The 27,323-nt window shown below is 38.7% G+C and overlaps 4 protein-coding genes across 8 annotated transcripts in view; 3 read left to right on the plus strand and 1 right to left on the minus strand.

Annotated features, from left to right (window-relative positions):
- The first annotated feature begins 1,346 nt into the window (after positions 1-1,346).
- On the plus strand, positions 1,347-7,868 carry limk1b (LIM domain kinase 1b). The gene is made up of 15 exons (XM_027177372.2): positions 1,347-1,494; positions 3,093-3,231; positions 3,573-3,682; positions 3,866-4,042; positions 4,132-4,237; positions 4,430-4,605; positions 4,709-4,898; positions 4,988-5,074; positions 5,166-5,297; positions 5,396-5,455; positions 6,090-6,155; positions 6,524-6,695; positions 6,790-6,845; positions 6,928-7,085; positions 7,186-7,868. The coding sequence occupies exons 1-15, from the start codon at positions 1,451-1,453 to the stop codon at positions 7,367-7,369; spliced, it is 1,857 nt and encodes a 618-aa protein (XP_027033173.2). The 5' UTR covers positions 1,347-1,450; the 3' UTR covers positions 7,370-7,868.
- A 1,921-nt stretch (positions 7,869-9,789) lies between these two features.
- Positions 9,790-14,444, plus strand: LOC113662494 (septin-5-like). Of its 4 annotated transcripts, none has more exons than XM_027177379.2 (14): positions 9,790-9,889; positions 10,551-10,607; positions 10,730-10,755; positions 10,832-11,083; positions 11,222-11,318; positions 11,506-11,550; positions 11,956-12,042; positions 12,128-12,251; positions 12,502-12,636; positions 12,928-13,045; positions 13,157-13,258; positions 13,399-13,495; positions 14,124-14,272; positions 14,361-14,444. In XM_027177379.2, exons 1-14 carry the CDS (start codon positions 9,868-9,870, stop codon positions 14,370-14,372), a joined length of 1,323 nt encoding a protein of 440 aa, XP_027033180.1. In that variant the 5' UTR covers positions 9,790-9,867; the 3' UTR covers positions 14,373-14,444. The 4 variants fall into 4 exon arrangements, 3 of the variants coding, with proteins under 3 accessions (XP_027033180.1, XP_027033182.1, XP_027033181.1); XM_027177380.2 differs by lacking the exon at positions 9,790-9,889 and adding an exon at positions 10,091-10,134; XR_003445269.2 differs by lacking the exon at positions 14,361-14,444 and having other exon boundaries at positions 13,157-13,284; positions 14,124-14,260.
- A 1,087-nt stretch (positions 14,445-15,531) lies between these two features.
- On the plus strand, positions 15,532-22,703 carry LOC113662495 (septin-5-like). Its single transcript, XM_027177382.2, has 13 exons — positions 15,532-15,829; positions 16,126-16,133; positions 17,044-17,358; positions 17,443-17,539; positions 17,648-17,734; positions 18,299-18,422; positions 18,844-18,978; positions 19,086-19,203; positions 19,280-19,381; positions 19,492-19,588; positions 20,774-20,936; positions 21,556-21,649; positions 22,566-22,703. Exons 1-13 carry the CDS (start codon positions 15,772-15,774, stop codon positions 22,623-22,625), a joined length of 1,458 nt encoding a protein of 485 aa, XP_027033183.2. The 5' UTR covers positions 15,532-15,771; the 3' UTR covers positions 22,626-22,703.
- Positions 22,704-22,796: 93 nt separating this feature from the next.
- Positions 22,797-27,323, minus strand: part of mntb (MAX network transcriptional repressor b) — an 18,312-nt gene continuing 13,785 nt past the window's right edge. For both annotated transcript variants that reach the window (XM_027177366.2, XM_027177364.2), the window contains 2 exons: positions 26,023-26,215; positions 22,797-25,460 (listed from right to left, as the gene is read on the minus strand). In XM_027177366.2, coding sequence (XP_027033167.1) covers positions 24,895-25,460; positions 26,023-26,215 — 759 coding nt within the window. In that variant the 3' untranslated portion in view covers positions 22,797-24,894. The remainder of the gene's footprint in view (positions 25,461-26,022; positions 26,216-27,323) is intronic.

Consider the following 27,323-nt stretch of genomic DNA (forward strand, 5'->3'; position numbering starts at 1 on the left):
AAACCTTTCTCTCAGGGTTTAATACCAACCCACATTTTCTGTGGAAAAAAAAAAAGTCGTTTTCAGTTTGACCAACATTCAATTCGTTCATTCATTCATTTTCTACCGCTTTATCCGAACTTCTCGGGTCACGGAGAGCCTGTGCCTATCTCAGGCGGCTTTGGGCATCAAGGCAGGATACACCCTGGTTGGAGTGCCAACCCATCACAGGGCACACACACACTCTCATTCACTCACACACTACGGACAATTTTCCAGTGATGCCAATCAACCTACCATGCATGTCTTTGGACTGGGGGAGGAAACCGGAGTACCCGGAGGAAACCCCCGAGGCACGGGGAGAACATGCAAACTCCACACACACAAGGCGGAGGTGGGAATCGAACCCCCGACCCTGGCGGTGTGAGGCGAAAGTGCTAACCACTAAGCCACCGTGCCCCCCCCCCCTCAATTCAATTCAATTCAATTCAAATTTGTTTGTACAGTATAGCGCAGTATAGGACATTGTCTCAAAGCAGCTTTACAGAACATAAGTAAACATAAATAATATTGCAAAAAGTACGAAAAGGTTAACATTATACTAAGGTTTATAGAAAGATTCAAGAATAATATCAGACTTATATTTAATTGGTTTGTATTTACCCCTAATAAACAAGTCTGAGAAAAAACTCCCTTAGATGGAAGAGGAAGAAACCTTGAGAGGAACCAGACTCAAAAGTGAACCTCGTCCTCATTTGGGTGGCACAAAATTAAGGAAATGTCACCTTACAGTATGTCATTTTACTCGTGGATGATTCATAGAAAAAAACTATACAGTCTGATGGAAAAGGGCATAAAAAAAGTAAAACACCATCATCATCATCATAGTGCATGTGATAGAGTGGACTAAGCGGAATTTCTAGTTAATATTTCTTTATATAATTTTAACATATTAACGTGACTATATATATTTATATACATGGCAAAGTATATTTTACATCTTATTGAAATGAAATGCTGATCATTTCCTGTTATTCTCCCTGACACTGAGACACAGAAGGAGTCTGGTGATATATGAGCTGGTCTCTACATCTGCTCTCTCTAGGATATCAGGTGGGAGTGTAACTTTATCTTGTCTTTAACTGCTGACCAGAGCATTCTGTCATACAGGGTCGGGCTAAAGTTAGGTACAGATACGGTGGTGGGCACAGAATCAAAGTTCTCCTTGTATACACGAGAACAGTATATCTCATCTGGTGTGCAGCATGGAAAAGAAAGACAGTAACGCGATAGAATACCGATGCGTTTGGAGAGCGTATTTCCGTACAGCTGGGGTTCCTCTCCTCCCACCTCTACTTCCCCAAGAAAGGGTGAGTGGGTGAGAGAGAGAGAGAGAGAGAGAGAGAGAGAGAGAGAGAGAGAGAGAGAGAGAGAGCACGCACACAGACCGGTTTGTACCATACAGAAACACATGTCTCAACAGGACGAGCGTTACATGAGAAGACTAAGTGCAAGGTAGGTTGAATTCTTCACCATTCCTTCTAAATGTATGTGAAATTAGTCAAAGGAGGAACTCCCTAATTCTGTTGTATGTAAATCTGCAGTTACATTTTTGTTCTGTAGCAGGAAATGATTTACACTTTCAATTCTTCAAAGTCGCATCCTGTGCGTTATTGTGCGTTATTGTGCGTCATTGCGCGTTTTTATTCCAACCTAAACAGTGACCTGAACACTTTACTTACGAGACTTTATTTCATGTTTGTGAAGCACAAAGAGTTCAGAAACGTTGGTTTTTTTTTTTTTTTTTTACCGCTATCTCTCCACCTTTTTTTTTTGTTGTTGAAACACATGCTGAGATTCCAAAACATGGGCACAGAACAGAGATCATATCTAATCAGATTCCGGTCTGGTGCGTAATTTTAGTCTGGTTGGGAAATAAAAAAAAATGGCGTTATTTTACTAAGAGAAGTAGAAATGGGCGGAGACGCATAAGTCGAGATCACAACAACAACAAGAAAGACTGCAGTCTGTTTTCAATTTACTGAGAAAAGGAAGTGTGCAGAAGCACTAAAACGTTGTTCGTTTCTTTGTCGTCGTGTGATGGTTTCTGTTTGGTAGAAAGACGAAACAGAAGAAACAGCACGATCAAGGGGAAAGGAGAAATTTCCTGTACAGATGTGACAGTTTAATAAACGTCCCCTGGTGCTGTCAGCAGCTGTTTTTATAAAAACATCAGTAAAGTTTCAGTGATCATCACATATGCGAAATATGAAGTGGGTTAGAACTTAAATGTCTAAGATTGTATCTGGAGAATTTTTCAATAACAGCGACATATTACCAATAACACAGCTTACAGTTTCTTTAATGTAAGATTAAAGGGGTGAGTAATGTGTAAAAAAAAAGAAGAAGAAGCAGATGTTCTGTTCATTTTCTTGCCTTTAAAAAAAGTTTAACAATTGTGTTGCAGCAAACTCACTGCCTCATGTAGCTATAAAGTTCTATAGTTCTATAGCTATATAGTTTATTTTTGGCTAATTGGGGAATTGGGGTTTGTTCTATAAACCTTTTAAATGGTGGAGCGCCTGCAGACTGGACTGTTCATGGCAGGGTTAACAAAGTCGCTTTTTGTAAAATAAGAAAGAAATACTCAGGGGCGTTCAAGATCTTGTTTTGTAGCAAATAAACAGATTTGAATCTAATATATTAGTATAGTATATATAATATATTAAGACATTATGGAGTCTGTGCCTCAGAAATGTGTGTGCACCCGAGTCGGTTCATCTTGTTTGTCACACAAGTAGTTTTTGCGCATAGTTTAATTTTTACTGTGTTTTTTGAGATGTGAATCTGGGTGGAGATTTGTTTCAAACCTGGCAACCCTGGTTAATGATGTGTTAATGAGTACAATGGTGACATGATATACACCTGCTGTATTAAACACAGCTGAATAAAGTTACTGTTGTCGATTCTCAACTGGTTAGGACTTTATCTAACAATTCACTGGGTACTAGCCTATGGAATTAATCGAGTGAGAAAGCATTGGGATTTTGTTTCATTATTAATGCAATACCAAAATCTAAGGTCATAAGCTGCTGTCTTTTCACTATGTGAAGGTGTTGCGTGTGTAACTCTGCACTCTCTCACTGGTACTATGAACGAGATGGACAGTATTTCTGCAAAAAGGACTACTGGGCTCGCTTTGGAGAACAGTGTCGTGGATGCTCAGAAATCATCACCACTGGCGTCATTATGGTAAGAATCTCCAAATATCCAATTAATGATACTCTCCTAAGATTACTTAAGACACAGGGTGAGTTTAGTAATGACTGTATAGAGCAGAGTCATCATGATCCTATAATAATATCGTGAGGATTATTCCGCCCTAAACGATCTCAAATGACACGCAAACCTTTCTACTCTTTCTCATTCTTGCTTCCGTTCATACGTTCTTTGTACAGATCCAGCTCATATTTCAAGTGCTGATGTCACCACCACCCTTCCCTTATACTGTACCTTGAACTCTACATCCTCTCCTTCTTTGTGTTTTGCTTTGAGATTAATATTCTGTAAAAATCTGCTTCCTTCTTCCGTAGGTGGCGGGGGAGCACAAGTATCATTCAGAATGTTTTATCTGCGAACAATGCAGCATGTTCATCGGAGATGGGGATTCATACGCTTTAGTGGAGCATTCCAAATTATACTGGTTTGTTTAGATTTAAGGCACATTATAAAGAAATTAATGCATTAATAATAATAATAATAATAATAATAATAATAATAATAATAATAATAATAATAATGCATGGGTGTATAAGATATGAATGCTGTTCATATCAATATTACCCAGGATTTGTCCAGTGACTGTCTTTCTTTACCTCGTTTTTAGTGAGCACTGTTATTATCAGCATTCAGCAGCAAGGCATTCAGGGACAGGATGTTCCCGGCTTCCTCACACTGTGGCGCTGGTGTCATTTCCTGCTTCAGCAGAGAGCAGGAGAGGTCTGGCGTTCACTGTGGATCAGTGTCCTGTTAATGGAAAAAGCTCCAATATCAAAGTATCTCAGTGAGTCTATAGTACATAATACATACCACCATCTTCTTAGAAATTCTACCACAAACCTTGTCCCATTCTGCACCATTTACCCTTTCCAGGTTAGATACGTCCACAACCAGTCCTGAAATTAAGGAAATGATTCACGTTGGAGACACTCTCCTTGAAATCAATGGAAAAGCCGCCCAAAACATTCCACCCGATGAGGTAAGAGATTACGTACAAAATGGAATCTATTTCATTTCGAAGTGCTGTTGAAATTCTCGATTCTGATTGGTCAGATGATCATGAATATTTTCCTACAATGATGCTGGCTTGGACATTAATATAATTTGCCTATAAGTTAATGTGCTCGTTCTGATGTGTTATTGTAAAACATCAAATTTTAATCTCTACCAGATTGACCGGATGATCCATGACATTGAGCACTGCCTAAAGCTCACTGTCGAACACAACCCTGTTGGCCTTTCTAGTCCAGAGGATCAGTCTTGTCTGTTGGACGAAGAAGCAGACCAACCAGGGAATTTAGACTTCCTGCCTCATAACCATGTCCGCCAACGCACCAAAAACATTATGTAGGAACTAATACAGCCCAAAAAGTGACCATTTAATACATAACAATAAAGTGCTTATGAAATAAACTAACTGGAACACTTTTACTAACCTGTTCCTGAGCAGGCGCAGTTGCAGCATTGAAAAAAGCCCGTGTTCCCAAAGCCACTTGCCGCTGCTCTCTCTCAGAAGAAACATTAATCGCTCCGAATCTTTGCGTGTCGATTCAGTTGACAAAACACAGCGCATATTCCGTCCCTCTGACCTCATATACGGAGAGGTTATTGGAACGGGCTTCTACGGACAAGCCATCAAGGTAAAAATGACCTGTTACACTTAACTACAACAAATTGCCCAAAAGATAATGTGACATTAATCACAATTTCTATATCTGCTTATCATCAGGTGACACATCAGCAAACCGGTGAAGTCATGGTGATTAAGGAACTTCTTCGTTTTGATGAAGAGACCCAGACAACATTTCTCAAGGAGGTTTGTGATCATTGTTTTAGGTTCATGGGATGAATAACTTGTTTCTCAACAGGGTTTCAACTCAATCTTGTGGGTTTTACTGTCGTTCTAGGTCAAAATGATGCGCTGTCTGGATCACCCAAACGTCCTAAAGTTTATTGGAGTTCTTTACAAAGACAAGCGAGTAAACTTTATCTCGGAGTATGTGCCAGGAGGGACTCTGAGGGAAACCATACAGAAAATGGTGCATAAATGTTTCTGATCCATTATCTTCTTAATGGAATCAAATATTGTGTGGCGTAATAGCAATAAACGATTTTTTTTAAATCAATTATCTAACAGGGCAGCGATCATCCATGGAAACTAAGAGTAAGCTATGCAAAGGACATTTCTGCAGGGATGGTAAGCACTTCTTGTGACAAACATGGATTACTGTGTGTGTATTTATTACAGATTGAATTCATTAAAAACTATTTATTTGTTACAACCTTAATTAATGAAGTCTAGCCCACTTTCCTACAAAGATATCCAATATGCCATAGTGAAAGGAAATTAAACCTGATCAGTTCAATTTTTAATCATATATCAGCTATCAAAATGTCCAACATGTGAAAGAAAACAGATTTGAATAAAAATGATCTTCCTTTTCACTTTAACCGGGTTTTAAAATGCTCCAACATAACAATAAAATAAAAATCCAGTTCAGGAATGAATGAATGTAGTTTTCAGAACTTTGAGAAAGTTTACATGGTAATGGTGGCTCAAGAGATTAAAACTCTGAGTTGCTGATTGGTGTTCAAGCCCCAGCACTACCAAGCTGCCACTGTTGGGCCCTTGAGCAAGGCCCTAAACACTCTCTGCTCCAGGTCGCTGTATCAATGCTGCCCCTGTGTTATGACCCCAACCTCCAAAGTTGGGATATGCGAAGAAAGAATTTCACTGTGCTGTAATGTCTACGTGACAAAAATATGTCATGATATGAAGGGTTTTTCTCAGCCAACGTTTGTATCTTCAACATCTTGTTCTCTTTCTATAGGCCTACCTACATTCCATGAATGTGATCCATCGAGATCTGAACTCGCATAACTGTTTTGTTAGACAGGTGAGATTGCAGAACAATCATGATGCTTCTTCGTCTGGTCCTTCTGCTCCAACAGAAACTCTTTTTTTTTGTATGCAGCTACACATATGACCACATCTCAGTAACAGAATACTAGATTAATAAACCAAGATTTAAAATCATAAAACATTTCACTTATATCACTGGATAGAATTAGCAGGATACCTTAATTATTTGTCTGTTATGTTGCTTAGCAACCAAAGCTCACTAATGATGCTGTGGCACGAGAAGTGTTTATTACTAATATTCATTCAGCTTCAGGTAGCGTTTTATCCTGCTCAGGGATGCGGAAGTTGTACATCTGGATTCGGTGCCAACTACAAGCATAATAGTTTGGTTTATGTTTACAGAACAATTCTGTTGTGGTGGCGGACTTCGGGTTGGCAAGACTTCTGAAGGAGGATAAATCTCAGATGAGGAATCCTTCTCCTGAGCAAGCATCAAAGCTGAGTAAGCCACATAGGAAAAAAAGATATACAGTGGTGGGTAACCCATACTGGATGGCACCTGAGATGATGCGAGGTGAGTCACGGCAATGAAGCAAACAGACCAAAGCATCTACTGTACTGATTTTTCCTAGTCATGAGCTCATGTTCTATTTCTTCTTCTTCTTAAGGTATTAGCTATGATGAACGTGTTGATATCTTCTCCTTTGGAATCATTCTCTGTGAGGTAATCAATATTTAAATATTAATTACTTGTTACATTATTTTTAAACGTACCATGTAAACGTACATCCCTTACTTTGCACCAGATTATTGGCAGAGTGTATGCGGATCCAGACTACCTCCCCCGCACTATTGAATTTGGACTAGGAGTCAAGGAATTTCTAAAGCGCTACTATCCAGCAGAATGTCCATCCAGCTTCTTTCCACTTGCAGCTCTTTGCTGTGACACAGAAGCTGACAAACGGTAGGATTAAAATCTTTTTCGCTTCTGCACAACATAGATGCACAGATGACCAAGCACATAAACGTTGTTTTATTATTATTTATATTGCCTTCTGTCATAGGCCCTCATTTGCCAAGCTAGAAGAATGGCTAGAAAGCTTGCTGATGCATCTGGACATCAGACTTCCTCTAATCTCAGATCTGGATAAGGTGCGGAAAGCGTTTTGGGAAAACCACAGCGAAATTCAGCATGAAAACGGTTTCCAGTCGGAACAAAAAGACAGGCGAGCGTCAGTTCCGAAGTGATGCTCAGTGTTTACTTTGTTTGAAGTACATCACCTTGTTTAAAGAACCTGTGGACAAGCTAAGAACAAACTGTGAAGGGACAATTCGTTCATAGATGTGGTCATTTCAGGATAATCTTTGCTGCTTTTTAATAGATAATTTTCACTGTAGCAAGTGAATTTAGCAATAATATTGGCGCTAATGTAAGTGAGCAAATTGATACGGCTACTGTTCAAATTGAGGCACAGACTGGAAGTTAGCATTATTTGTGTCTGGCTAATGTACTAACTTATAAAAATGTGAATCATTGTATAAAACCAGGTACAAACTGGCTAATGTTGTATAGTTTTTTTATTTTATTTGCTAATATCTACACATAAATTATTTATATAAACCATGTGTGGCTATTTAAAGTGCAGAACTTTTTTTTAAACCTGTCATAAAATTTCAACCATGAAACTGACATAAAAACATTTTATGACACTGAAATAAAAACCTTTTTGAAATCTTCAGAAATATATTAATGTCTTGTTTTCTGTGTAAAGGTCTCTGTACCATACGCTTCCGATTGTCTAATCGGTTACTATCAATTGTCACTTCAGACTGTGATACAAGAAGTCGTGAGACTGAAGGGAGACATGTGACTGAAGTAGCTAGTCATATATGTGCCACTGAATCTATAGTATCTCATTGGATAGTTTTGCTTCAATTAGAAATGGTGTACCAGCAATACCAGTAATAATCCAGACAAAAAAGTGCTATAATTCTTCTTAACAGAGGTTTAGGCTGACAGCATCCTGAGTCTGTGACCTAGTGAGCCAGCTCTGATGTATTTATTGATAGAACACACTTTTCAAAGCACTTTTGTACCGTTCTCTTGATAAATACTGTAAATGTTAAATGTAAAAAATAAATGACTGCCTGATTGGAGGGTTAATAGGAATAAGTCTAAGCTGCAGGGTTACTAATCATGGCTTGTCTTATCCTTAAAAGGATACTATAACCAGGTCTTTTTCTTCATAAACTATGCAAACCTGCATAAAACTTTTTACAAAGCTACTGTTTTTACTATTGGATATTAAAAGAAAATGTTATCACGAGTAAAAAAAAAAAAGGATAAAATGAGTAGTAAAACATTTTGATTAAACTAAACTCATTGCCTACACATCCAAATAAAACCATCTTTAAAATCTACCTTATTTGTGAGAGTCAGTTCTCAAGGTCCAGCTAAAAGAGTCGGTTCAGCTAAAAGAGTCGGTTCAGCTAAAAGAGTCGGTTCAGCTAAAAGAGTCGGTTCATAGAACGAACCAAACGCAAAACAATAAAACAACGGCAATACAAATACATGTTTTATTGGTTTGCACTTAGAATAAGTTACATTTAATTCTGATATGATGATGGAGGGGGAAATATATATAATTATGGCGAACCTGGCCATAAAATGACTCACGTGCAAAAACTCGATTCAGATTCAAATCACAGTAATACCTCGAACATTCTCAAATGTTTGGTACGAGTCACTAAAAATGATTATTTAATTAAAATTAAAAGCACTTTAATTTCATTTAAAAGTTAAAAAATACTAAATAAATAAATAAATAAATGGTTGAGGTGAGTAGATACTAGCGCTACTAGCGCATTTACAGTACGGTGTACTAATGTTACCCCCTACAGCATACTAGTTCACTCACTGGCTCTCGTTTTCTTTTGCACTCACATTAAGGTAAAACCAGGTAACGAATGGGACTGTAATCTGTAAACAGTTCTGTGACAAAACGAGTTAGATTCAATGAAAATTAACGCGAATGCACGAGGTATTAATGTACTACACTTATCGTACACATCCAAGATGGCGACATCTGTATATCAGCATTAGGTGAAGCGGCTGGTGTCATGGTGCAGTCAGAACAGCCTAGAGCTAATCACACTGAAAACTGGAGATGATAGTGGACTTAAGAAAATACCCCTCTTTAACACTTCATCACCCTGATTAACAACTCACTATAATTATCAAATTTTATTTGTCACTTACACACGTATGCAGTGAAATGCTTTGCTTTATTATTATGAGCCCTGGGGTCAGAGCACAGGGTCAGCCATAGTACAGTGACCCTGGAGCAGGTGAGGGCCTTGCTAAAGGACCCAACGTTGATATCTCAGCAGTTTGTGGGCTTGAACCCCCGACCTTCTGATCAGTAACCCGAAGCCTTAACCACTGAACCTCATGTCCTATCAGAACTGTCAGTCATCACATCATCTGTATATGTTACATACACTACTGCTGCTGTATATTGTACAAAAGCACAATATTGCACAATAGCTACTGTTATTTGCACTACCATGCACTCTGAGAACTTTATGTACATAACTGATCTGTCATATATTCTGTATTCATGCAATAAAACCCGATGCACTAAAACCCGATTCTGATTCTGATTCTGATAAAGAATGTATAAATTCTTCAGAAAGTTTGGCTTCACTGAGTCACACAATCCTGATCATAAAGCTTAGGTGCTAATATGGACCCAAAAGATAGCAAACGTGAGTAACGAATTAGGACGGAATTGTATTTTTAATTGTATTTTTAATTTTAATATATTAAATATTTAAATGGGGGGGATGGTGGCTTAGTGGCCTAGTGGTTAGCACATTTGCCTCACACCTCCAGGGTTGGGGGTTCGATTCCCGCCTCCACCTTGTGTGTGTGGAGTTTGCACTTTCTCCCCGTGCCTCAGGGGTTTCCTCCGGGTACTCCGGTTTCCTCCCCCGGTCCAAAGACATGCATGGTAGGTTGATTGGCATCTCTGGAAAATTGTCTGTAGTGTAGGAGTGTGTGAGTGAATGAGAGTGTGTGTGTGCCCTGTGATGGGTTGGCACTCCGTCCAGGGTGTATCCTGCCTTAAATGCCCGATGATGCCTGAGATAGGCACTGGCTCCCCGTGGCCTGAGAACAGTTCGGATAAGCGGTAGTGAATGAATGAATGAAATATTTAAATGTAATTTTATAGTTAATAACTGCCTATCTATTGTCATTCATACTGCTCGAAATACGAGAGGCTAAACAGTTAGAAAGTGGATTGCTAAATAGCAATCTAATATCATAGCAACACTAGAAAAATGTTTTTCAAAGCATACAGAAATTAAGCTAATTATTTTATATTCAGAGTGCATTTTTCTATGTTTTATGTACTGCTTGTTGTAGACAAATTGGACAAAGAGGAAGCTCTTGAAGGTTGCAGCTACTTGCTGGATATTACAGGTGGCCCAAACATTTTAAAATGAAAATCTTAATAAAGACACCTATTTGTTTTTAGGAATGTGATTATAAATTTATTCTCATGAAGAGCTCATTTGGTTTTTGTTGTTCTTCTCCCTCTATAGATGCTGAGTTAGAAAAGAAGTTCTTGGTGAGTTTAGAGGAATTCTGACACACATACACATTATATAATCATTTTACCTAAACACAAAATGCATTCATTTCAGTGGACCAGCTGTCCATTTCAAAACCAGAGTAAAAGGGATTTAGAAAGCAGCAACAGAGACTCTAATGATGAAACCAGACCGGATACAGCAAGCGACTTGGAGACCTGCTCAAAGGGCATACTTCGTTATACATCCCCATTGCCTACGCACAAATGGGTTCATCAGGTGGATCCGAATGATGACAGCACTATTCCACTGTCCTACAACACAAGTAGTCCGTGTAGATATTCCGATCCATATAAACCCTCAGAGGTATCAATACACCTTTTTGTTTTAAACAAAACATAAAAATGACACAACATTTAACAGATTCAACTTTTAGATATCATAATATGCATTCTGGCAATAGTTTTAAGCTTCTACTTATTCATCTCTCTATTGTGCTCCAAGGACCAAGGGAAGGACATTGTTGGGCTTCATACGTTGTTGTGCCAAGTCCAACGAAAAGCATTGAAAAAGGGATTTGAGTTCACATTGATGGTAGTAGGTGAGAAAAAAAAACACGAAAATAATTTACTTTATACTAATAAATTTGGAGTACCTCAAAGCTTTAGGGTCTCTAATTTGATCCTGAGCTCAGGGGTTTCTCCAAGTCTGCATGAGTTTCCTCTGGCTCCATCTCCTGAAAACATGTCTGGGCTCATTAAAAAAAAACACTTCTGCAATCCTCTTAGAACTGCTCCTGGATTTCTGCTTCTTTAATAACACTCATGATAGAGGTATGTTACAAGTTGGCATCTGAGTTCCAGAAGATGTACATCAATACCTACAGCTTAAGAACAGTTTCAGATGATACATTCACTATTATAGGAACACATGTACACCTGATCATTTTTTTAATTATCCAGTTTTTGTTAGCTGCAACACCAGTGTTTACTTATGTTACATGAGCATCAATTTTGTAATCGTAATACTAAATCCATCATATCGCTAAGACACTAACCTGTATGAACAGCTATTGTCTTAGTAATATACTTCTGTGTCTTGGTAATATGATGGCTTGCTCTCATAGTACTCAATATATATGAGAAACCCTCACACATTTACGATTACAAAGATTTGTATATATCTATAGATATCTATAAATGTTAAAACCATAGTGAGATTATCTTTCATGGTTGCAGGTGAGTCTGGCTTGGGCAAGTCCACTCTTATCAACAGCCTCTTTCATGCTGATCTGTATAAGGACCGGACTTCTGATGAAGCTAAAGGTGAGGTTAATCCAAATGATAATTTGTGTGTAACTTTGCTGCAGCTTCAAAAGACTGATCAGAAATGTATTTTGTCTGTGCACAGGAAAGACAAATAAAACTGTAACAATCACCAAGAAGAGATTAGAAGTTGTTGAAAACGGAGTTAAGCTACATCTCAACATAGTGGATACTCCAGGATTTGGAGATGCTATCGACAACACTAACAGGTAGTTTATTATTCCCAAGCGCTAAAGAACAAACTTCAAAGAACAACTGTGTGAAGTAGAGTGATTTTTGACCCCTGTTAAACCACTAAGGAAAAGCATTCGCATGCATTAGGAACAGAGGAGCTTTTGTATATGCTGCTTATTTCAGTAATTGAAAGAAATGTACATTAATCTTACGTTCCTAAAATAGTACTGTACACACAAACATAGAAAAGAAACATAACGAGAACTTGTGTGGTTGTGCCCTTAGTTGGAAAGCTGTGGTAGATTATGTTGACCAGCAGTTTGAGAAGTACAGAAATGCAGAGATCCGTGTAGACCGTATAAGGATTCCGGACAGTCGGGTGCATTGCTGCCTCTATTTCATCTCGCCTACTGGACACGGGTAATAATCCTGAATTTCAAAATACCTTCATGTATTTTTTTTCCTTAATGGTTACTGGATAAAATATATTAATACTTATTTTGTTTTGTACCTTGAGTTAGATATTAGATTAATTACAGAGGTGATAGAAATACCATCAGTTCTAAGTATTGACATTTGCCATAATAATGTCTACAATTGTTGTGACTCAATTTGCATAAAAAAATTACAGCATTGAATTGAACAACATTGACTCAGCATTATTAGAGGAAAATATTTTAATGTGCTTTTGGTGTTCCTTTGTTGTGGCAGCCTGAAACCGATTGATGTAGAGTTCATGAAGGCGCTTCATAAGAAGGTCAATATAGTGCCCGTGCTGGCTAAAGCAGATACCCTGACTCGCTCAGAGACTCATTATATGAAAACCAGGGTGAGAGAAATTTCACATTCCTCTTAGCAAAGAAACACATATTGTATGCTAGGATGCTACTTAGGTTGAGCTTTAATGATTGATAGAACGTTGTGCCTCTTGTCCCTTCAGATTTTGGAAGAGATTGATAGACACAAGATCAAAATCTATGACATCCCAGAATGTGACTCAGATGATGATGAGAACCTAAGAAAACACAACACTCTCCTGAAGGTGATGGGATACCAGATTATTTTTTTGTAGGTTTCAGATATACCCTATATTAGCATCCATGCATAGTAATTGCAATGTAATGGACACTTGATGCTCCCAGGGGTCATATATTGGTTCTCATTCTCATTGTGCTGCTTTAGAGGAGCATACCCTTTGCAGTAATCGGGAGCAACACAACAGTGGAGAGAAACGGCCAGTATGTTCAAGCTCGTGTTTATCCATGGGGCATTATAGAAGGTATGTGGTACTAGATAAATGGATTAAGAATGTGAAACCATATTTAGGGCGCATTCACTCCAGTTTAATCTCGGTTTAGATTGGATTCATAATCCATATAATAGAATCCCCATTAAAACTGTAGGGTTTAAAACGTACTTGTAAAACCTGTTCATTCGTCAGAAATAAAGTGAAGAGGGAAGAGATCATTTGGTGACAAAAATTGACAAATACATGAATAGATGTTTATAAAAATGACTAATTTAAAATGGTCATTTGCTCAGTTGTATAAATTGAAATAAAAATTGTCCTAATATCTGTAACCAACCATCCCACTTCTCACTACTGGACCATACAAGAGTTTACTTTGGAGCTGGACCAAGACCACCTTGCTCAAACAGACGCAGTTGGTAATTTCGGTCCTCTTCCGTGTGTTATTTCTGTGTTCTAACCTGTTTATATAAAACACACATATTTGGAAACACACCGTGGTTTGTTTGAGACAGAATAAATCCCATTTAATCCCATTTAAATCTTCTCTAAATGTTGAATTTGTGAGTTTTGTAATTAGTATTGGAAATATCTCACAATATACTGTATATTTCTTTCTCAACTGAATTGTTTCTGTTGATCTCATGTCTTGTTGCAGTGGAGAACCCTGCTCACTGTGACTTTATGCTCCTGAGGAACATGCTGGTAGATATACACATGCTGAACCTGAAAGACAAGACTGATGTATTGTATGAGAATTACCGTACTCAGATCTTGTACCAGAACCAAGACCCTTCTACTTATCGGGTAGGAAACAACGGTCTCTCTCTAAAGCTGTCTTTGGCTTTTATTTCATTATAAATCTGTAGATATTTTCCCCTTTTTATCCATTTAGGATTCTGTTTGAAAGATGATATTGAAGAAGAAGGAATATCCACTGCTGGGAATATTGCAAGAACAAATAAAATGTCAAGAAACATGTTTGGTTGATTTTTTTGAGTTTAGATTAAACATGCTATTGAACATGATATAATAAATTATAATGAATTATAATTCATTTTAATTTCTATCACTTTACATATACAGCAGAAATTCTTCGCAAATTTTTCTACCAACGGTTATAAAGCTCTGACACTGGAGACTCCTTCTGTAAATGTTTCCTAACAGAAAGTATTGTGAGTTTTACAGTCCTGCGTTTATTTGTTAAAATAGCTTTTTTTTTAAAAAAACAAAAAAAAAAAAACGCATTCAAGTCCACACGAATGAGTTGTTGCTATAGAAACTACTATAATAGTATGTGGTAGCTCAGTGGTTAAGGTGTGGGATGACCGGAAGGTTATGGGTTCGAACCCCAGGTCCACGAAGCTGCCACTGCTGGGCCCCTGAACAAGGCCCTTAACCCTTAACCCTCAATTGCTCATTGTATAAATTAAAATAAAAATGCAAGTCACTCTGGATAAGGGTGTCTGCTAAATCCCGTAAATGTATAATGCTGTATTGCAGTGAGTCCATTAATTGTCACGGAACATGGGGTGTCTTCACAGATAAAAAGATCCAAATGCAGGGATAGCATAAAAAAGGGTAAAAAATAAAGGTCTAGAAACACAAGGAAACCGGAAACACAAACAGGAGCAAACCAAAGACAACAAACAAGAGACGATGACTCAGCAAAAAATAGACACAAGACAACTGGTATAAATAAGGAGAACAATCATTGAATCACAAGGAACTGGTGTGCAGAGGTGGGAAGGGATTAAGGATAGGGCGGGGCTAACACAGGTGATACCAAAATAATAACAAAAGCACATGACACAAAAACTACCAAAATGTCCCCCTAGTGTCCAGGTAGGGAATAGTCCTAGCTATTTTTGACATTAACACAAACTTTCTAATGGCTTTAGACCTATAAATCTTTTATGATTGTTACTGCTGTCAAAACTGCCATTATAGAAAATGATTCATAACCATTTCACCAGTCAGACTTGCATATTCAGCAGTGGTGTGCAGTATAAAGTATCATTTATTTTGAGATTAGTTTTGCAAAACTTTTTGATGAACGATGACTTGGTAATGGATTCGAGTGTCGAAATCCCCAGGGTGGATCCGGTACCCACAGCTAGACATACGTGAACACTGGCAAAGCGTAATTAACACAAAGATTAACTGCCTTTGGCTGTGTGTAAGACGTCAAAACCGTACAGAACACCGCAGGAGGTGATTTAATCCCCAAGGAGAGCAAGCACACTAAGGAAGACATACGCACCGACAAGCAAAAAGAAGACGGCAACACATTTGGGCTCTGTCAGATGGATTACCCAAGAACGAGCACAGACCGCTTCATCAGGGCAATGTTCAAACAGCATGGTGAGAAATAATAAATGTTCGGTTTTATTCTTTTTTCATGTCTTTTGAAGTGTTCATATTTATTCATGAAACATTCTACACCATTGCCTAATGTAATTCAAATTCAAATTTAGTATGTCACATCAATATGTAATTTCTATTCAATTACCAAACAACCCGATTCTAGCTTTCCAAAAATTGTAAATGTGGTAAATAAACTCTATAAAAATACTAAGTCGCTACTAAGTACTAAGCTTTGGTGCTTGAATGATTATTTTGTCCCTGTTTTCCCATGCTTACACATTCACTGGGACTAGAACCTGAGGTATGAAAGCTGTGCATTAGGTTTAGTAAAGAAAGTTTTTATATGTTTTGCCCGAGATGTTAGCGAATAAAAAGAGCCTGTCTCCTGAAACCTGTCTCCAATTTCTTAGTGCAGTTGAGGGAATTAATGTGAGGATTTAATCCTGCTAAAGCGACTGCTCACTAATCAGAAGTGACAGAATGAATACGCACTGCTTAAGAGATAAAGGTAGTAACATGCTGCATTTCCAGGGCAAATAGGATTTTGAACACCAGCCTGTGAGGAGAAACCACTAGGGTTTTGTTATTTAATGTAAGTCCAGTTCATTTATCCATTTCAAATTTACACACAGTGTCTTTAACTTTGTAATTACGTATAAGCATGAGCAAAAAAAAACCAGAGTATACTATTCCAGAAAAGAGTTATTATTTATCTGAATGTTCAGGTCCTTTTATTTAAGTAAATCTTTGTGCTTCTTTTTTTTCTGATCATTGCTAATTGTTAACTGGATTGGAATCACTGCTTTCAGGTCATCCTGCAACTCTTCTCCAGACACTGCTGGCTTACGTTGAATAACAATAAAGAATACATCTTTCCCCTTAATTAAAGAACCTGAACAGCATCTTAAACGCATACTCAGATAGAGGGCTGGATGAATTGTTGTTGTTTTTTTTATACAATCAATCAATCAATCGATAAAAAAAGATAAAGTACGTTCAAGAAGCAATGCCAAAACAATGCAGTCATTTCATCTAAAGTTCTAAAGGGCTGTGGGATCTTGGACGGTTCTCTGATATCTTCGTATCCTCTGTAATTTTTTCTAAAGGAAAACATTTTTATAGATTTTTTTTTATTAGAAAGTGGAATGAAAAATATAAACAGAACAATCAGAAATATGAATCTTAATAAACTTTACATGCATGTGGATCAGCTGTCCAGTTTATCTTTCAAGGAACCCGAGAACACAAAGCTGGTGTATACCATGAGAGATCTGCCGCCCAGAACAGGGCACACGTTTCCTAGACGAGAGATGCACGTGATGGACAAGGACCTGGGTGGAAGAACTCGTTCTCACTCCCCTGACACACCAACTTTCATGCGTCGAGTGAGAAGGAACCTGCAGGGCTCAGAACCAGACCTGCTGCACCGCTGTCACTTCACTTCCCAAAGCTATCTAGAGTCTCCGCTTAGTCCTTCACGAGCTAAGAGCCCCTGGAGTAGACTAGATCCTTATGATTCTCCTGAGGTAATGTTTGAAATCTTCAAGAGGTTTACATCAAACTTGTAATATGTTTCTTAGCCTGTAATTATTCTCTGTAATTATTTAAAGGATCAAGATAAGGAATATGTTGGATTTGCAACGCTTCCCAGCCAAGTGCACAGGAAATCTGTGAAAAAAGGCTTTGCCTTTACGCTGATGGTAGCCGGTGAGTTCACAGCATGAGAGTGAATATTAAGTAAGAAGAAAGATCACATTTCTGAAGATATTTTATTAATACATACTTCTTTGTAATTGTTTTAAAAAATCTATCTAGGGGAGTCTGGTTTAGGAAAGTCCACGTTGGTCAACAGCCTTTTCCTAACAGATGTCTACAAGGACAGGACACTGCTGAACGCTGAAGGTACGTCAGAAAGGTTTCATATGTGAAAATACTGCAAGTCGTTTACGATTCTGTGACTTCTGAATATATCTGTTATATCTACTATTTCAACAAATAAAATATAATAGATCCTGTTGTTCTCTGGGTAATAAACATTTAAAATGGATTTGCGGCAGAATCCTAATTAAGAACTATGAAATACTGTGTGGGGGTGCGTTTGCCTCACACCTCCAGGGTTGGGGGTTCGATTCCCGCCTCCGCCTTGTGTGTGTGGAGTTTGCATGTTCTCCCTGGGTTTCCTCCGGGTACTCCGGTTTCCTCCCCCGGTCCAAAGACATGCATGGTAGGTTGATTGGCATCTCTGGAAAATTGTTTGTAGTATGTGAGTGTGTGAGTGAATGAGAGTGTGTGTGTGCCCTGTGATGGGTTGGCACTCCGTCCAGGTGTGCCTATCCTGCCTCGATGCCCGATGACGCCTGAGATAGGCACAGGCTCCCCGTGACCCGAGAAGTTCGGATAAGCGGTAGAAAATGAATGAATGAATGAAATACTGTGTATTTGCCAATGTGATTTCCCTGTATACAGAAAGGATCAGCAAAACAGTGGAAATCACTAAACATACCATCAGTATTGAAGAGAAAGGTGTGAAACTCAAGCTCACCATTGTGGACACACCAGGCTTTGGAGATGCTGTCAACAACACTGAAAGGTGATGATAGACTATATACCCCAAAGACTTGTGGACACCTGACCTTCATATCCAAACTTTTACAAAAGATAGAAGCACACACATGCATAAGATGCCTTTGTATTCTGTAACAATTCAATTACATTGGAGGCCCAAACCTACTCCAGCATGAGAACAGTGTGGTTAAAGTGGCAGAACCCAAATGTCCTGACTGCACCCCAGGCCTCCATCAGTGTCAGATCTCACTAATTACCACTTTTGTGGCAGAATGAACACAATGCCCCACAACCACGCTCCAACATCCTGTGGTAAAACTTACCAAAAGAATGGAGGATATTATAACTGTGATGGACATAATGGTCAGGTGTCCACAAAATTATGGCCATGTATTGTATAGCAGGCGGTAGCCATATTTTTTAACATGTTTTTATACACCTTAAAGCTGGAAGCCGGTTTTGGATTTTGTCGACCATCAGTTTGAGAAATACTTCAGGGACGAGAGTGGGTTGAACCGCAGGAACATTCAGGACAACCGAGTCCATTGCTGCCTCTATTTCATCTCACCATATGGCCATGGGTAAAAAAAAAAAAAAAAAAAAAAAAGGCAGAATTGATTATATTAAGAATTTATTACTTAATTATTAAACTCATTATTTTATCTGTTTATTATAACTGTGTCTCCAGCCTCAGGCCGGTAGACGTGGAGTTTATGAGAGCTCTACATGAGAAGGTCAACCTGGTGCCTGTGCTTGGAAAAGCAGACTGCCTCACACCACTGGAGCTGTCACAGAAGAAAACAAAGGTGCGCATGTCACCATCTTGTTTCAACAGTGTGTGGGTTTTATGACAGCGTGGCTTTAACGCCCTGCTTCCAACAGATCCGAGAGGAAATCCAGAGGTTCGGAATCAACATCTACCAGTTCCCCGAGTGTGACTCGGACACGGACGATGACGTTAGAATCCAAGATGAAGACCTGAAAGTTAGAAAAGCATTCATACTTTTTTTTTTAGCATTTTGTATTCTTTCTCTTCTGTTGTTTGTTATTAATTGAAGGTCTGATCTGTCTATTATGTGCTCTGTTCTCTAAAGGATAGTATTCCCTTTGCTGTGGTCGGCAGTAACATCGTTGTCGAAATCAAAGGCAGGAGAGTCCGAGGCCGTGTGTATCCCTGGGGTGTGGTCGAAGGTATTACATACTGAAGCTGTGCATGTTTCACATTTCATTTTATTTCTAATGCTTTGCTGAACCGACTAAGCCTGTAACGAGCACAGAGGTCAATCTGACGCATGTCTCGTGATCGATAATAGAAGTTTGTTAATGCGATAGCAAAAAGCTCTTTGTTTTAATCTGTCTTTTAGAATAAAAACAAACTGAACAAGAAAGACTTGTCATCAACAGCAGCTTGAATGATAGAAAATAAGTGACTGAACAAATAGGTTACATTACAATAAATAACGTACTATAGCAACAAATCAGATGTTTATTACATTTCTATATTTCATATTTTGGCATCAGGCTCCCCGTGACCCGAGAAGTTCGGATAAGCGGTAGAAAATGAATGAATGAATGAATGAATGAATGAATGAATGAATGAATATTTTGCCATTGTTTCTATAGTATTAACGTACACAGGGACTTGTGTGTTGGATCGTCCACATAGCAAGATATAAAAAAGTAATTTTTTTTTATTTTTGATGGGAACATTTTTGTGTCAGCGCTTTGCGACAGTCAGAAGTAAACGACAGAACTTTGCAGTTTCTCTTTCTCTGACAGCTTGCGTTACTGACGCCAAGAAAGATAAGGAAAGAGAGAGAAAGAAGGTAGTGAGTAATTGTAACAGGAACTAACGTTTTACAGTTGGCCCACAACATTACATTTTCAGCATTTGGCAGACGTCGTTAACCAGAGCGACTTACGTTTTTATTTCTTCTCATGAAACTGAGGGTTAAGGGCCTCACCCAGGGGCCCAGATTGGCCGACCTGGGGTTTGAACTCACAACCTGATCTGTAGATGTAACACCATAACCACTAGGCTAAGAGGACCCTGAATAAATCTGTGTGGGATGAGTTTATCATGCCAAAATATAATTAAAAATAGATTTAGTTTTATATAGACAAGTTAATGAAGAATCTGTGTTGTGTATTTATATAAAAACGAGAGCAGTGTTGTGGTCACATTCTTATTCCGTTGGAATAATTGCGATAAATTTGATGAGATAATAATCCTGACTCGAACGCAATCTTCTCCACTGAATACAGTATTTGTCACTGATGAAGCTTCAAATGTTTAATCAGTATAATACCCAGTTTAAATAATGATCCCATACACCATGCACTACATAACACTGCTGATGATATGTACGTTTTTAGTGGAAAATCCCGCCCACTCGGACTTCCTGAAGCTTAGGAACATGCTGGTTCGTACCCACATGCAGGACCTGAAGGACGTGACGCAGGAAACCCATTATGAGAACTACCGCTCTGAGTGCATCCGGAACATGACACGCATGGTGGTCAGAGAGAGAAAGCTCAGGTCTGCACACAGCACACAAGAGGTCACTCTCATAGTCTCACGCTAAAGATCGAAGAACTTCCTAATACGAGGATGTCTGGCACATGGAAAGCTTTAGTTGGGAATGCAGCATGATGGTAGTTAAAGGTTAAAGGTTGCGAACTAATTAGTAGCTAGTAACTTTTCGATATGTAATCATTTCCACCAATTTCCAGCAGGAGCACAAACTGTTAAACCCAATGACTCAGTGAGAGCCGTTTAGAACAATAAATAGTCACCGGATCGAAGAGCAAGGACGATTCGTCGCATTAAGGACTTTTAATTTGATGGATTTTGTTCGAAACAGTGTTTGGCATATGTGCAGTGGTATTCAGACTGCTTAGGAGATGATTAAGAGATAAGAAAATCACTAGCTCATGAAATTAGCCATGCCTGGATTGTAGGAATAAACACATTCATTAGATTAATTCTACAGCCGTGTTTGTGTATGCCAGCAATAATGTGGGGCATTAGAAGGTTTGTAGAAAGATCCACAGATGTTACGGATAGTACCACGAATGCGAATGTCTCGTTCCTTGCACGTATTGTTATTATTTTAAGGACCTTTTGTTTTGCTGATTTCTTTCCCTGTTCATGGCAGTCTGTGTAAATATCTGAGAGAAAGCAGTACAGACTTATCTCTGGTGCCTCTGGACGACGAAACCGAGCGGCTCATTTGGGAGAAAGACGAGGAGGTAAAAAAAAAGCTTTGAAAAGGTTCTAAATGAATTGAGACTGTAGTCAGAATTCGTACTTCAGCAAAACATCGAACCTAATAAATACATATGAAATGATCTTTAAAGCTGTGTTTGAAAATAAGTCATATTTTATTACAAACTGATAAATCATGTGAAAGATTGAATAAATGAACACTGGAGTGATTTGGCTGAGACTCTCTTAATTAGTCATTCACTGTGTCATCGCCATCATCATCATCACCATGATCATCATCATAATCAGATTCTGAGCTCTTTTGTAATGATCAGCGGCTCCTAGATCAGATTCTATTGCATGCCATTGTATTGTATATTCCTGAGGTTTTGCACTTCTAAAGATTTAAAATGGAGCTCCGATGAAGAAACTGTATACAGTGTAATACAGCAGGAATATCCAGATGTTGCCATCTTTCCTTTAGTCTTTGTAGATAGTACACTATATGGACAGAGGTTTGTGGACACCTGACCATCATGCTCGACCGTTCCAAGTCTGAGGTGACTGTGGTGACTGTGGTGAGGAAAAACTCCCTTAGATGGAAGAGAAAGAAACCTTGAGAGGAAACAGACTCAAAAGTGAACCTCATATTCATTTGGGTGACACTGGAGGGTGTGATTATAAACTGTTATAAACACCAGACAGTATTATTATGAACATCGTCCTTCCTAGTCAGGTACAGTCTGACAATTGATGACAAAAAGATGTCTTGATGAGGAGGTTGCTGTCCTGAAAGACCACATGGAGTTCACCATCTATCCATACATCAGATACATAAACCTTTGTCTATATGGTGTATATAAGTAGTAATACTGTAGCTATGGTTTAAACTGGTTGTTCTATCTGATTTGGTGTGTGTGTGTGTGTGTGTGTGTGTGTGTGTGTTTGTTTTATGTGCAGCTACTAAGAATGCAAGAGATGCTGCAAAGGATCCAAGACCAAATGCAGCATGGAAACTGAAACAGAACGAGACATATCCAGTCATCCATTTGTAAAAATTAATTTAAAAAAAATAAAGTAAAATAAAATCCTGGAATTTTTTTTTAGCATGCAACGTCGCTTGTGTATATATTTTATCCAGTGATCAACATAAAAAAAATAAAATAAAAAAAATAGAGAGAATACAGGACATTTTGTAAATGTAAGATTTATTATGAATAGTCATTTCTTTTAATTACTCTAGCATATTTCAACATTATTACTGTTTTATTTCATGGTGGACAATTAGATTTTAATGCAGCCCAAAATGTACAGGCGATATATAACTTAAACTTTCTCCATAGGGAAAAAATGCAGATTTTTATATATGTATATATAATATCAATGTTAGAATGAGGTCTAATGGTCCCCACCACATCATACAGTATTAGACATGGTCCCGAAAAAAATAAAATAATAATAATAATAATAATAATAATAATAATGAGGGGATTGATGCTAAACAAAAACAAAAAAATTTGCAATCTACATGCAAAAATCAGGCAACAGTGTAATCCGCAAATACATACACGTATATGTGAATGCGTGCATATCCATCACATTTATATATACACATACATAGACTTAAAAAAAAACTACTCTTTTTTTTTGTTACAAAAGGGTGTTTTTTTTGTGTGTGTATTTTTTTTTTTTTTACCGAATATAAAGCACCGCATGTATCATTCTATTTTATTACATGAAAACTTCTCGATCGGTCGTCAGATTCAGGGGAAAAAAAAGAAAGAAATTCACATCTAAAGTGGATATAATCACATGAATCATCTAGGTGTATAAATCGAAGCCCCAGACTCGATTACTTTTTCTTTCTTTTTTTTTTGAAGGAGACGGGGTCTGTAAATTAAGAGCAGGGTATCACAGTGTTCTGGTTACATTTGATAGTACGTAGCAATGAGACACAGTACGTCAGAGCATCGAATCCTCTTTAGCAGAGTTTTTCATTTTGTAGTAATGAAAATAAAAAATAAAAAAATAAAAAAAAGGAAAAAAAAAAGGTTTGTAGGATGACTGTAAATAATATATATATATATATATATATATATATATATATATATATATATATATATATATATATAGGAAGCAACACGAGGAATGTGTCACGTGAGTGTTACATGGTACACGGATGTTATTAGGTTCCATCGACGTACAGACAGCTGAAGTGGACCATAAATGAAAGGAGTAAATGAAAGAAAGAAAAAAGACTTTGAGGAAATGTCCATACCGTGAAAACCTCCTCAAAGTTAGCACGCACTCGCACACAGAAAAACAAAAAACAAAAAACAAAAACAAACAAACAAACACACGAGCAGGTGACGATCGGGTGGCTTTTCTAAAAGAACCAATAAAAAAAAACCAAACAATTAAAAATAAACACAAAACTGTGTCACATACGGTATACTGACAGACACACAACAGGTGTGACTAGCGGAGCAACGTGAGACTGCTTCTCTGTAGATGTTAGTCACGTGTCCGGTAGAAGACTTCGGGAACTTAGTGGTATACACGCGTCGTGAAGAAATATCGGCAACACAACAGTAATGGAAGAGGTGTGTTTCTAGGCTAACTGCTTGATTATGTTTCATCAGTGCTCTCCTGGTCGCTGAATGCCTGCGGCTGACATCGTTGAACAGTCCCTCTGAAAAAGCACAGCAGTACCGTGTTTAAGCAACAGAGGGCGCTGTTAGACTTGTACATTAGACAGGTTAGGCACTTCTAGATGTCCAGATTATCGAATTGCCAGCCCAATAATCGATCATATTTTCTGATAATAATGCAAAATTTTGCATTCTCGTTGATCATCTGATTTCTGTGTCTGTTTTTTTTTTTTTTAAACATTTCTAAAAAAAAAAAAAAAAAAAAAAAAAAAAAAAAAAAAAATTTTGTTTCATGACTGTATGTGAAAGTGATGCCTGAGACATTTAGGTTACGATAGCTAATCAGGAGAGGAGGCTCGGGACCGAAGGACGGAGAGGGAGTGAAAACGGACACTTTGTTTTCGTCAGCCATCGTTTCGTGATTTGAAGGTTTGCAAGTGCATCACGTGTTTCTCGTTCAGTCGACTGTACGTGACGGTAGACCTTTCTGTGATTGGTGCATGCCGTGAAGCCGGGCACGCTCACGACGACAAATTCCTGTGCTCTTCTGACCATTCGGATGTTCTTCACATGCCACACACACACACACACACACACACACACACACACAGACAGACACACACACAAACCTGCATGTCTCATGCTAGCTTAAGTGTGCTGACAGGAAAAGGCGGTACGGTCACCATTGTCACTGGGTTAAGCACAGCCTGCCCCACAAGACCCGCATGATGGTGAGCCACTACAGCTGTGGGTTTTCCCACCATGGTGCCCTGCTGCCCCACTGCTGCACCATTCACGTGGCTGTGGCTCTGGGGGTGATGAGCCAGCGTCTGTGTAATGTGGCCCAGAACTTGCGGCTGCGAGACAGCCACCGTCTGCGGGTAAAGGGTCACCGGGTGGACGGTTATGTGCCCGATGGGTTTGGAAGCAGCCGGTAGCACGTGGTTGACCGCCTGGATGACGGATGCGTGAGACACGGAGGCGTGCGCGATGACGCTGGGTTGAGGTGCGATGGCCGTGCTCTGGGGCTGTGGAGGGTTGGTCGGTTTGTGCTGGAAGGCAATGTGGGACTGGAGGATGGACGGAGGAGGAGGAAGAACGGGGGCGCGTTGCTCAGACAGTGCCGGATGACATCCCAGGATCGAGGAGCGGGATGAGGGTGGGGCTCCGTCTTCGGCATCCTGTTCGAAGTTGTCTTCGCCTTCTGCAGAAAGACGAATAAAACGGATTTCTGAGATTTTCTTGATGGTAATTAATACATTTACATTTAATACAGTGCAGCATTTATCTATATAGTATAGTTCTCATGTTAGAAGAAAAAAAATAAGACGATGTAATCATTCACCATAGATATGTTCCGATATGCAACTTTTATCGTATTTGCCCTCAGAGGGCGGCATTCATCAAACCAGCTACGAGCGGATTGAATCACAAATCGGTCACAGGAGAATTCTCACCAGAAATTTGGTATGCAGGAAAATCCCTGGAGTCGTTTGAACCACTACGGTCTTATTTGTGAGGAATTACTGCACAAATTCTATAATTGTACTCATTTCCACTGCATATTAAGAATGCAATCCATAATAAATTAAGGGAAACACGACCAACTATTCAGTCTGACCAAAAACAAAATGTTCGACCTGCGAGAACATTTCCACACGATCGGATTTAAAGCGTCTGATCTACGAGACAGAACACGTTTCCCGAGACTGAAAGAATAAGCCAGCGCATTATTAAGCACGTCCGAGTGAGTAACGACGCCGTACCTGATGCCGTCGATGTGGAAGCCTGGTCATCTTCAGGCTGGACCGTCTGCCGGACGATGCGGTCGATCTCCATGATGTCCATGCACTGACTCAGGTCGTTCTTCAGCTCGGCCAGTCTCTGCTGAGTGGCGATCTTCTCCCTCGCCAGCTTCTCCATCTCGTGCTCGTATTCCTTTTCCTTGCGCTTCAGCGTCTACGTACAAAACATCGAAACGTTTTTTTAAATAGTGAACAATTCTGTAGATATTCCTGGAGTAAAATGTAATTAACAAAATGTACTATTGTCTCTGTATTGAATGCTACTGCTTTTTTATTACATAAAAAAATACAGATTAAAAAAAAAATTTTTTGTTTGTTTGTTTAAATTATTATTTGTTTGTTAAATAAATAAATAAATTTGTTTGTTTATATTATTATTATTATTTTTATAATTTCCCTGTGTCTGTCTATTGTACTTCGATCTCTAACCAGGCTGCAGTTGCATGTGTAGTTTATATTTTGTAGTGTTTTACAAATAAGTAGTTTTGCTAATAGTTTTGTTCGAACCCTATGAACACATTTTTGGTTATTTACACTAAAGATCTTTCTGGAACATTGTGTACAGGCATTATATTGTTATTGGTGTGCTTCCTTTGTTTATTCTCTTTTTCCTTGTATTTCCCCAACGAATCTCCGCCTCTTCCCAACATCCTGTCCTGCGAGGAGTGGGCGTGGCCCAGAGGGATTAAATACGGAGTTCGCTTCGGTTTCAGCCAATCGGCTCTTTGATAGAAAAACCGGCCTGACCGCTTGTTTTCAGCGTGGCCGCTTTGTGTGTTAGTGGGTGTGTCCTCTCCTGGATGTCATAAACGCTGATCTTTAAAAAAAAAAAAAAAAAAACACCAAAAACGTGTGTGTGTGTGTGTGAGATGTGTATGAGATGTGTGTGTGAGATGTGTGAGATGTGTGTGTGAGATGTGTGTGATGTGTATGTGATGTGTGTGTGAGATGTGTGTGAGATGTGCGTGTGAGATGTATATGAAATGTGTGTGTGATGTGTGTGTGATGTGTGTGTGATGTGTGTGAGATGTGTGTGAGATGTGTGTGAGATGTGTGTGTGATGTGTGTGTGATGTGTGTGAGATGTGTGTGTGATGTGTGTGTGATGTGTGTGTGATGTGTGTGTGATGTGTGTGTGATGTGTGTGTGATGTGTGTGTGATGTGTGTGTGATGTGTGTGTTTTTGTCTCAGGATTTTTTTAGACTTTTATTTATTTATTTAAATGCAGACTACAAAGTACTCCTGAAAGTCCAAAAAGCGAG

The sequence above is a fragment of the Tachysurus fulvidraco genome, chromosome 21 (assembly GCF_022655615.1).
Source record: "Tachysurus fulvidraco isolate hzauxx_2018 chromosome 21, HZAU_PFXX_2.0, whole genome shotgun sequence".
Classification (NCBI taxonomy): Eukaryota; Metazoa; Chordata; class Actinopteri; order Siluriformes; family Bagridae; genus Tachysurus; species Tachysurus fulvidraco.

Coding starts and splice junctions, on each gene's coding strand:
- limk1b (XM_027177372.2), top strand. CDS start 1,451: ATGTCTCAACAGGACGAGCGTTACATGAGAAGACTAAGTGCAAG. Junction 3,232..3,572: donor TCACCACTGGCGTCATTATG/GTAAGAATCTCC, acceptor CTTCTTCCGTAG/GTGGCGGGGGAGCACAAGTA. Junction 4,606..4,708: donor CAACGCACCAAAAACATTAT/GTAGGAACTAAT, acceptor GTTCCTGAGCAG/GCGCAGTTGCAGCATTGAAA.
- LOC113662494 (XM_027177379.2), top strand. CDS start 9,868: ATGGACCCAAAAGATAGCAAAC. Junction 12,252..12,501: donor GCTATCGACAACACTAACAG/GTAGTTTATTAT, acceptor TTGTGCCCTTAG/TTGGAAAGCTGTGGTAGATT. Junction 13,496..14,123: donor TCCATGGGGCATTATAGAAG/GTATGTGGTACT, acceptor GTCTTGTTGCAG/TGGAGAACCCTGCTCACTGT.
- LOC113662495 (XM_027177382.2), top strand. CDS start 15,772: ATGGATTACCCAAGAACGAGCACAGACCGCTTCATCAGGGCAATGTTC. Junction 17,359..17,442: donor ATCCTTATGATTCTCCTGAG/GTAATGTTTGAA, acceptor AATTATTTAAAG/GATCAAGATAAGGAATATGT. Junction 17,735..18,298: donor GACACTGCTGAACGCTGAAG/GTACGTCAGAAA, acceptor CCCTGTATACAG/AAAGGATCAGCAAAACAGTG.